The following is a 12,021-nucleotide window of genomic DNA, read 5'->3' on the forward strand; positions in this document are numbered from 1 at the left end:
CAAATAAGCTTCCCTATGATCTTAAAGAGTATATCTCGAGGTTTCATGGAGAGGAAGATGAATCACCGATTGAGCACTTGAAAGCATTTTACTGGTTTATTGAAAGTTTCTAGATTTGTGAGAATGAATTGATCATGAAACTATTTGTGATGACACTGGAAGATGTTGCAGAGTAGACTTTTAGGTTGTTGTCCCCGCAAAGCATCTCATCATGGGAGGAACTTGAATGGTGGTTTGTAGAGGAGTTCTATGACGTCATTGAAGAAAATGTATCTATCACCAATCCCTCAGTCCATTCTCCACAATGTTCTACATTCCATAATAAGATTCAAATAAATCATTATATTGATCCTTCAATACATATTAATGAATTTTTCAACATAAGGAGGAAGGGTGATGAATATATAAAAAGATCAATTGGTAGAATGATGAAAAATTATTTGCAAATACCTGATGATATAATGCCTAATATATCTATACTTATGGAATTACTCATGAGGGAATGTGGACCTGATAATATGCAATTAGCATGTTTGGTTGCTATGGATATGAACAAGGTACTACATGATGTGCATGAGAAGAGTAACATCAACATAAGAGATGAAAATGAATATGAATATATAAGAGAATCATTTATCCCTTTGGAAGGCCCATTCGATGAGGAAACAATTGATGATATTCACGATTGGGAGTTAGAACCAAAAAGAATTATTTCTAACATTGATGATGAGGAATGGTCTCCATGTGAATACGCATACTTATCTGACAATGAACAAATGATTGATTCACCCAAATTTGAGAACTACAATGATTTAATTGATGAAGAGGAATACCCCAGTTATGAGGAAAGTGAGGAAGCATCCATACCTGAAAGCCATGAAGACACTTTGCCAGAAACAGAGGCATGTATTAGTAACAAAGAAGAAGAAGAATATTCACTCAGTAATGAACAAATTTAAGATCTTTTGGACAAAGGGTATCAGAGAAATGCAAGAAAGGAAAATGAGGTGTATCATGGACAACAAATAGAATGTGCACATATGCTTGGAAATAGCTTCATTTTTTTTTCAAATCAGTTGGATGATGACATGACACAGGATGACTATAATTTGGAAAGAACATTATGTGATGAGTCCTCCTATTTCTATGATAAATACATTAATGACATTGAGAGAACATATGATGAATGAAAAATTGAAGAGTCATATGAGTATAAAGATCATTTTCTTTTTTTCTTTAACCCTCTTTATAATGACACACATAGCGATGATGAAATGATTGTTAGAATAACCGGTGGACAACTGAGAGGGGGGTTGTGAATTACTTATCAACAGATTATGTTAATCAAACCACTTTATAATCTTTAACTGGAGCACATAAACATGAATACCGGAATAGCAGAAACAGATACCGGTAAGCAATAAAACTTAAGAATGAAACAAAGATCTAACATAATGCAACCATACCACATAACACCATGATTTGTATGTGGAAAACCTGTTAAAGGGAAAAACCATGGTGGGAAGCTTACCCACAGTCAGATAATACTTCTGTAGAAAGTATGTGATACAATGAGGGGCCTTCACATGCAACAAGGCACACTACCTAGAGCGTACTGATCATTACAAAGGAGTCACACTGACTACAGAGAGGTTATAACCACCTCATTATAATTGGACAACAATCTAGGAGAATGAACTACCAAAGATAGCATCTACCATGCCTAATTACAATCTCAGTTAAGCTCAATATCGTAGGCCTTTGACCTCTTACATAAACCCAATTTGATCATCAATGAGCGACCAAATCCTCTCCCTGAATGATATTACATTATTCGCGCACTCCTATTCCCATTCCCATAACCTTGAACACGATCTATAATGAGATCTTATATCAATATATACAAACCCTAAGGCCTAATAACATATAGGGAACACGTTACATGATACCGATCCATAACCTGGATAGGTACTAGACCTAATCTAGTTCCACCATTGCAAAATGATGTCTCCAATCAGTTGAGGCATAAACACAATCACTTTTAGCATCCTGAACTCCATCTAGAAGCCACACCAATACCACTTATGCATCCTATCAAAGATTCTTAGAGAAAGCTCTACTGGTAAAGCCCTAAACCCTTACTGGTATAGGCTTACTAGAATGTATGATAGAATCCAATCACCAAGTCAATACCAACTGACCAAAACATACTCCAAAAGTATCTAACACATTAAACAAAACATATTCCATTGATCAAAACATGCTAATGGTAACCAACTAGTAGTTCATTCTGTTAGTAACACTAGATCTTCTACTGGTAACCAAAGTCAGTCTGTCGATAACCAACATAATAGCTAGTGTTGACATCAATGACAAAACATCAATGCAACACATAATCAATTCCTTCATATTGCAACCAATCTCCCCCTTTGGCATTGATGGCAATACTAGATGTGAAAAAGAAAATATCTAAGTGCCAAGACATGCCAAAAATTTCTCATAGAAGATATAACAATGAAAAATTGAAGAATCCCAGCAACTTCCCCTGAGGAGTGTTGTCCAATCTGAAACTAATTTGAAACTCTCCCATATGATATTCTTTTTCACATCAATGCCAAGGATATGACATAGATATCAAAATCCTATGAATCTCATAGATGACTACTCCCCCTGAGTAGTAGCACCACTACATCAATCTCGAGCAAAGGATAATGCTAATGATGCATACCAGACTGATGCATTGCTCCATCAGTTAAGTTTCTGTTAGAGGGGTAGATACCCCTAACCTATCTCTCAAATACTCAAATCCTTAGACAACTTTTTAGTAAATATATATGCAATTTGTTCTTTAGTGTTCACTTAAACCAATTTGACTTCCTTTTCTTCCACCTTGTCCTTTAGAAAGTTATATTTTATTGATATGTGCTTAGTCTTAGAGTGAAATACTGGATTTTTAGACATGTCAATAGCTACAAAGTTATCACAATAGATAACTACCAGTTCACTACAATTTACCTTAATGTCCTTCAACATTTTCTTCATCCACAAGACCTGTGTACAATTAGTTGTTGCTGCAACATATTCAGCTTGTGTAGTAGATAAAGAAATGCATGATTATTTTTTTCTGATCCATGAAACCAATTTCTTTCCAAGAAAGAAAGCTCCACTAGAAGTTCTCTTCCTATCATTAGTATCTCTTGCCCAATCTGAATTAATATATGCACATAAAGTGAAGTTATCATCTCTAGAATACCATAAGCCATATTCTGTTGTTCCTTGCAAATACCAAAATATCCTCTTTACTGCACATTCATGATTTTCTTTAGGATTACTTTGATATCTTGAGACAATACTTACTACATTCATAATATAAGGTCTTGTTTGAGTTAGATATAACAAGCCACCTATCATAGACTTATACCTTATCGAATTTACTGGTGCAGATGTGTCTTTGATAGAGAATCTCTCACTTGTCACCATAGGAGTACTTACCAGTTTGGAATTATCCATACCACACTTCTTCAAAAATTTCCTTAGATACTTAGTTTGATAGATAAAAATGTCTTTGTCAATTTGAGTAATCTGCAAACCTAAGAAAAATCTCATTTCACCAATCATAGACATTTCAAATCCATCCTTCATATTATTAGAGAATTCTATGGACAATTTATCTTCACCTCCAAAAACGATATTATCAACAAATACTTCAATAATCAGAATATCATCATCAGTGATCTTACAATATAAATTAATGTCATCACTTCTCTTATTAAACCAAGCTTCAAAATATATTTATCAAACCTTGCATGCCAAGCTTTAGGAGCTTGTTTCAAACCATATAATGCTTTCCTTAACTTGCAAACCATATCTTTGTCATTGTCAGTGAAAATCCATCAAGTTTCTCAATGTATACTTCTTCTTCAAGTTCACCATTCAAAAATGCACATTTAGCATCCATTTAGTGACCTTATAGTTCTTATATGATGCATAGGCAAGAAATAGTCTAACAGCTTCAATTCTAGCTATAGGTGCAAATGTCTCACCATAATCAATTCCTTCCATTTGAGAATATCCTTTACAAACCAATCTAGCCTTGTTTCTTATGACTTGACCATCCTCATTTAATTAATTTCTAAAAACCCATTTAGTTCCAATAACATTCTTTTTTTTAGGTTGGGGAACTAAAGTTTAAGTGTTATTATTCTCTATCTAATCTAATTCATCTTTGATAGCCTTTAACCAATATTCATCTTTACAAGCTTCAATAACCGATGCCGGTTCAACTTGAGAAATAAGACATACCTCTTCATTTGCCAGTCTTATTCTTGTCATAACTCCGTTGTTACTATCTCCAATGATTTAATCTTCATAATGATTTAGTCTTACATACCTTGGTGTCTTATGAACTTCAATTTCTCTATCCCGATCATCAATCATAGTTGAATTTTCTGATAGTTCTGGTATAAATGTCTTAGTGTCTTGTACCGGTTGAGGCATTGTCGTATTATTTAGTATCATTTCCACTATTGGTTCTCTATCATATGATATAGATTAATCTCTATATTTCTCATCCACTTTCACATTTGTGCTCTCCATAATTTTCTACAATCTTTTGTTATAACATCTACATGCTTTTCTGTTAATTGAATATCCAAGAAATATCCCTTCATCACATCTAGGATCAAACTTCCCAATTGAATCATCCCTTTTGATATAACATTTACTTCCAAAAATTCAAAAATATTTAAGAGTAGGTTTATGTCCAAACAATAATTCATAAGGGGTCTTACTGGTTTCACCTTTGATATGAACTCTGTTGAATGTGTAAACTATTGTACTTACTGCTTCTCTCTTGTAGATGTGAGGAAATTTGGCTTCCATCATCATAGTTCTTGCTGCATTCAAAATGGTTCTATTCTTCCTTTCCACTACTCCATTCTACTGAGGAGTCAAGGGTGCAGATAATTGTCTCCTAATTCTATTTGTCTCACATTAATTGTTAAATTCATGAGAAGTGAACTCACTGCCTTGATTGGATCTTAGACATTTGATTTTCAATTCAGTTTCTATTTCAACCATTGCTTTAAAGATCTTGAATTTCTCAAAAGCTTCAGACTTCTCCCTTAGAAAAGTCACCCAAATAATTCTAGAATAATCGTCAATTATTAGCATGAAGTATCTATCACCTTGAAAGCTTATGCTCCTTGCTAGACCACATAAGTCAGTATGAATCAAATTAATCAAGTACATCATTAGATTTATCATGTATGCTCTTAAAATAAGTTCTAACTTTCTTTCCCAATTGACATTCCTTACATACCAAATTATGAGGCTTTATAATCCTAGGTATATCTCTAACTGCCTTTGTTGAACTAATCTTAACAATACAATCAAAATTAATGACAAGGAGTCTCTCTTAAAAGAGTTGCACCTTGTTTAATAGATATATAAAATATGTTTTAATGGGCTTCCATCCTTATTCACACACTACTCTTGTCCAATATCAAGTCAATTAATTAGACTCCTTTGGAGTGCTCCCTATCTATTTGTTTACTCTTGTTACTCACAAGCATAGCTAGGATTCACTTGAGTAAATCCAACCTCCAAGTTGCCAATTTTCCAACTTACACTTGCAGGGGTCTCAAGGGGTGTCAAGAAGGTGTTTCAATGCTAATCATGTGGTTTTTAGTTTGTCTCTTCTTCATTTTCCTATTGCTTGCTCTAACTCCTATTTTCTAGGCCTAGTAGCCCTAGAGCCCCTATTAGCCCTACCTTCACGGTTTTTGGGAAATTATTCAAAAAACTCCCAAACAACCACCTAAAATCTTTATGGATCTGAATACCCTTTTGGATGAAATTTCAGATTAAGTGCCCGTTAGGCTGACTGGTTCTTTCGTATAGGTACAAACCCCAAAAATGGCTTTTAATGAGGGTTTAAGGATTGCTAGTCTTCTCAAGTAGGGTTTACTGTCTTCTACACCCTCCCACACCTTCCAACTTCTTATAAGACTCCATTTGTCTTAAGTATTTCATGCCAAACATTTGGCACATCCACTTCTATCTCCCCTACAAGAAATGACAAAAAATATAGTCATATCCCTAGTCAGGCTATGGTAGAGCTCGCCTAGGATATGATGGAAAATAGTTTCCAAACAACCTCTAGGAAACTACAAAGATTATGCACACTATTTATAGGTTCCATGACTTGAATCCCACGGGCCATTGATAAACTCAATGGGATTTCCAGTTGGAACCATATTTAAGGTCTTAAACCCTTGCTCAAACTGAGAGCAGTGCAGTAGAAGATAATTTGCAAACACACACTACACCTGCACTAAGAATGAATACAATCACAATCTGAGCAACACAATAACATGTGAAAAATCACCATGGAAGGATAGTATTAGGATTTGTTGGCATATGCACACTCCAATGAGACATTGTAAGTGATTGAAGGTTTTGTCATTGATGGCAACCTTACAATCCTATGGCACTGACAAGGCATTACACTGACACTGGCAAGATCAGACTCTACACCAACACTCAGACCACTGGCAGAGAAAGGAAGCATACTAGCACAAAGGCCGACATGATTTTTGTTATATTATATTTTGCTTATTATTGTAAAATCTTTGTAAGTCGACTTGGCATCATTGTAAAATGACTCTTATATATCAGAGATCATTATAGAACATTTGTAAGCAAGAAAAAGGAATATATTTAGGCGAAATAAGGTAGACCTATTATGCGAATTATAGGTTAAGGGTTTATGTAAGAAGCAGAGCAGCAATCGGTATTGAGTCTGGCATTATAGATGCTATTTTGAAGTAGTACAAGATACTAGATTTGTATAATCCATCATTGTAAGTTAGTGAAACTTCCCATTAATGATGGATTTGTATAATCCATCATTGTAAGGTAGTTGGCCTTCCTGCATGTGCAGGCCCCTCTTGTAGCAGTAATATTCTCTTATTGGCCAGTAAGTGAATATTGTGGGTCACAAATCCCATTGAGGTTTTTCCCACATCGGGTTTCCTCGATTAAAACATTGTGTTATGGTGTGTTTTTCATGTGGTTGCATTTAATTCTATTTATTGCATTATTTCTTGTATACCGGTACACTGTTATAAAATGTTCTACATGTTTTAAGTTAAGAAATTCAATTCACCGATTAGATACTGATTCACCCCCCCCCCCCCCCCCTCTCAGTATCTGTGGGAATCCTAACAATTGGTATCAAAGCTTGGTCCTCTATTTCTAGAAGCCTAATAGCTTGAGGACGATCTTGACACTGGTAGAGATGGAAAATCTCATGAAGCAACTTGAAGGACCTCTCTCAGACTATGGTGTAGAAAAATTGAAAAATATCAAACTAGAAGATGATCTAAAGGTAGCCCAGGATATTATTCAACCACTTCAAGAAAATCTTACTATTTCAAGAAACAAGAGAAGAGAACTTTATGAAAAGATGCAAAATGAGAATGATGAAAATGAATCACTTAATGATATGATAAACAAGCTGAAACAAGAGAACATGACAACAAAGAATGAGATGCAGGATATGACTATGAGATTTTGTAAAGATATTGAGGATAGAAAGAACAATGAAGAAGATTTGACCAGAAGACTAAGTGATGCAGCAAATGAAAACACAAGACTCGGCTATGAAAATGATTTGTTGAAGACAGATTTGATGCACACTCAGAATGACTCCAATGAACTGATGAGGCAGAAAGAAGTCTTAGAAAAAGAACTAGATACTACAAATCAACATAAAGAGAAATTCACAAAAAGCTTAGAGGAACTTGGTAACTTTCCGAAGAATCAAAAACCTAAAGGTGACACTTCTGGAATTTGCTTTGAAGTTGGTGAAAGCTCTAGTACTGCAAACACTCAGGATCATAACAAACCGGTAAGGAAACCTAATGCTTTAACTGTAATAAGTATGGTCATAGAGAAAATGAATGTAGATCTAGAAATTATTAGAATATCAACACACCCACCGGTCAATGTTCAAAATGCAACAAAGTTGGTCACAACTCTGAAAAATTGCATAATGAATGTGAGATGAGATGTTATGTTTGTGGAAGATTTGGACACCTATCTAATCAACGTAGAACACAAACTGGCATAGGTTATGGGAAATCTATTTAGAAGAATAATGTGACTTGTTATGCATGTAACAAGATTGGGCATATTGCAAAATTTTGTAGAAGTAAAGGATCATCGGCAAACAACAAAAGTTCTAATTTGAAAGGAAAAGAAAAAGTTGAAGAGGTTAAGCAAGAATTCTCAAAACAATGGATTAGAAAGTCCGACCTAAATATTGTTAGGAATACTCCTCCACCAGTAGAACCAATCAACACTTCACTGGTAGGACAGAGTGATGCTTCACTGGTAGGACATAGTAATACTCCACCGGCAGGAAGCTCTTCATCAAATTGAAGAAAATTTTCTTGAGGGTTTGGCAATCAATGAGACATATGCTATAATTCCCTTGATTAATGGTGAGAAGTTGGAAATTACTTCTATACCGGCAGACAATGTTAAGTGACTACTTAACCAACATGCATTAAATGTGGTAGATGGCAAAGAAACATTATAAATTTATCGTTTTGGCTCCATTTCATTTCACCGAGATTTCAAACATTCGAAGAGCACAAAATTTGCAAAGCTAAGGGGTTTCAAGAAAAGAGGCAAAGAACTTCAACAATCAATCCATCCAAAGGCAGACAATGGTATTTATCATCATGGCATCCTCCTCTGCACCTGAATTCATAGAAAACCCTACAGTAGTCGAGGTTATAAAATGCCCTAGGCCCGTATTTCAGCTAGTTCCTAAGGTAGCCAAGAAAGATGACAATGTAGGTGCTTTTCCCAAATTCCAAAAGGAGTCATTTTCATAGAAGATCCCCAAATATACATTCATTGCAACATAGAGGATTTAGGAGATGAAGAAATTCAAAGCACGTATAAGACTGTTATACGTGACAATTTTGGTAATGTAAAACCTGAACATAAAATTGTTGAAACCCTAGGATTCATTGAAATCCTCTGCATTCCTAAATTTCCCAAGGAAGTGATTAGGATAGTTTTAATAAGGGTACATGGTTCATTCTTTTGGCTTGATTCAATACACAAAATTACAAAGGAAGCTATGAAAGTAGTAATAGGGTTACCTTCCACTGGTAACAAACCAGACAAAACTAAGAAGGTCTCCAATGACCTAGTAATGAGCTAAACTGGTGCAACATTAGATAGAAGGTCTCTAAGGGTTAATGATGTGACTGATATAAATGTGAGATTTGTTAGCATGATTTTAGAGTACAAATAAACTCATGCAAACATACTTAACTCAGTTTCCAGTTTATGCATTAAGAGTGCTTATGACATGGTTAAAGACAATGTAAAAATTGATGTATGTGAATGGTTAAAAGATGAGTTGATAGATAACTTAGGAAAAATCAAGAAGGATAAGAAAGGAACTTTTAGATTTGGAAATCTACTTGTATACTTGGTTCTACACATAACCAAACAGGTTCCCGGTATAGGTAGTAAGAACCTTGGATTTGATATACCGGTAGGAAAATAGTTAATAGACATATTCAATAACATGGGTGAAAACAAAGAAAAGAATATTCATGACTATTTTCAAGCACTAAAGGTTAGGATGAACAAAAGAGTCAGACTATCATAGAAAATTGTCAACAAATACAAGGATGATATATGTTTTGTAATAAAAAAGGATGAGATCTGGATGGAAGCAGTCATCCCAAGAACAATTTGGGTAACAAAGATGGGTTATGAGACCGATGATCATATAATTGAGACTTACACTAAAGCACTTCTGGAAGCACCAAATGAACCAAAGGAAGAAGTATTTGGTAGTGTTGAGACCATAGAAAAACAAGTTCAATCTAAGAAGAGAGTGAAAAAGGTTGAAGTAGTTGTGAGAAGAGGTTCTAGACATGCTAAGGCTATTAAAGAAGATGTATTGAAACAAACCGATATCACTGAGGATGAGTTAGGAACTCTACAGCCTGAAACTCACCTATCACCGGTAGCTACTTCTTTGGAGAGTGACATGTCTGCAACTTTCAAAAGAGTTGTAAGGAAAAGGGATCCTTCACCGGCATCCACACCTTCGCCTAGATGGACTAGACAAAAACAACAAGTAGTGAGGTCTTCGGTTAGAAAGACAACACCAAAGAAAAAGTTGACACCAAAGAAGAAGAAGACTAAACAAAACATGGCCCCTCTTGACAAATTGCTATATGAAATCACAGAGGAAGGGAAACTCAAGAACATAGGAAAGGTCTATGATACACTATCAGCAGATGAAAAAGAACAAGTTGAAAATAGTGTCATTTTACACATGGACATCTATAAGAAGTTCTTAATGGAAGTGATAGATGATATACCAGATGAATTGTTCAATAGACTGGAAGCAAGATGAAAAGTTGTTGTAGAGCTTGATAAGAAAATCAAAATTGAAAATTTGCTTGTTGTATACCCAGTAAAATCACCTAAGGAGATAGATAGCTTAATTGTAGAAGCCAACCAGTCAGTATTCTCTACTACACACTGACATATTGCATTAATGGTTGGAAGAGTGAATGAAGTAACAGAGGAAACATAAAATGCATGGGACATATTCCTTGTTGAGAAAGAAAAACAGGAAGAGTACAGGAACCCCAAACCATTAAAGGTATACTAGAAGGAGAAGGACAAAGAAAAAGGAAAGGTTGGTGGACCTCCAAGCATCAAAGTAAAAGATAACTTATCCCACTGTCTCAAATTACATCACCGGTAACAACTACTGAAGATCAACCGACAGATGAGAGTATGGATATAGAGGATACAAATCCTAATCCTGAGGTACTATATACAATTGATGTTGATACACAAAAGGTCAACATTGTGATAGACAAAGATACAACTGGCAAGATAGATATGGCTAGTGAGCCACCGACAACTGACAGCATTGACAATACTGAAAGAAAAGTTGAAGTTGATAACACCGAGAAATAGGTAGAGACTTAGAATGAGACTAAAATAGAGCAACAAATAGAGAGACAAGCATAGCAACAGGCTCCGGAAAAAGAACAGGTTCACATGGAAACAGTGCCACCAGCAATAGGAGAAGATCAAAAACCATTGCTTAAAGAAATGAAAACATAGACTGACCTACCAGAGGTCACTGCAAGCTTGGTTACTTCCTCCACCGGTGGAATTCATAATGTTGGTTCCTCCTCAACAGGTTACAAATGAACAAATTTAACTAAAGTACTTTTGGACTCCATCAAAAAGATAACAGATTGTAGTTCATAGGCTTATAAAGCTATAGATGACACAATCCCAATTTTGAAGGTGATAGCTCCTAACTGTAACATAGACAATAAGGATTCTTTAAGCCAACTTGACACCTTGTGTAAATACATCACTAAGAACATAGTGACTATTGAGAAAATAAAGGAAGAGACATTGAAGGATAAGTTAGAAATTGAAAAGCAAAAATTCTTTGAAGATCAGATAAAGAAGTGTACTAGGGAATTTGACACACTTCTACCAGAACTATGTAACTTATTGAAGGAATTTAAAACTCTGTACAAAGATACTTGCAAGAAAAACTTTTTGACAGTAGACATAGATAAGAAAATGAGCAAGGTTTAGAATGAAATCAATAAACTTGCAGACAATTTTTTTAACTCACCTGATACATTATCATTTTTTGAGCAAAGGATAACAAGTTTTGAGGAAGAATTACTTAAGTTAGAAAGAGAAAAGGAGAGAATAGTAAATAAGGCAAAGAATTTGAGACTAAGAGTGAGTCCAAGATTGGACTATCTAGCATCATTACAGAAGGAAATATCCGAGGCACTAGTATAGGGACAGAGAACACCGGCAAAGCATATGCAGCACCTCACCGGTATAGTTCAAAGAACAGGGATAGAAATAAAGGACAACAAGAAGTTTATGGAAAGTATAAAATGATTTTGGGAGATCTTTTTCAAATTGTAA

The 12,021-nt window shown here is 35.0% G+C and overlaps 1 protein-coding gene across 1 annotated transcript in view; it reads left to right on the top strand.

Moving 5' to 3' along the window:
• Window positions 1-425: 425 nt before the first annotated feature.
• Window positions 426-12,021, top strand: part of LOC131858579 ((R)-mandelonitrile lyase-like) — a 30,460-nt gene continuing 18,864 nt past the window's right edge. The window contains exon 1 of the mRNA XM_059211868.1: window positions 426-942. Within this exon, the coding sequence (XP_059067851.1) occupies window positions 426-942 (517 nt within the window). The remainder of the gene's footprint in view (window positions 943-12,021) is intronic.

This window comes from Cryptomeria japonica, chromosome 9, assembly GCF_030272615.1.
Source record: "Cryptomeria japonica chromosome 9, Sugi_1.0, whole genome shotgun sequence".
NCBI lineage: Eukaryota > Viridiplantae > Streptophyta > Pinopsida > Cupressales > Cupressaceae > Cryptomeria > Cryptomeria japonica.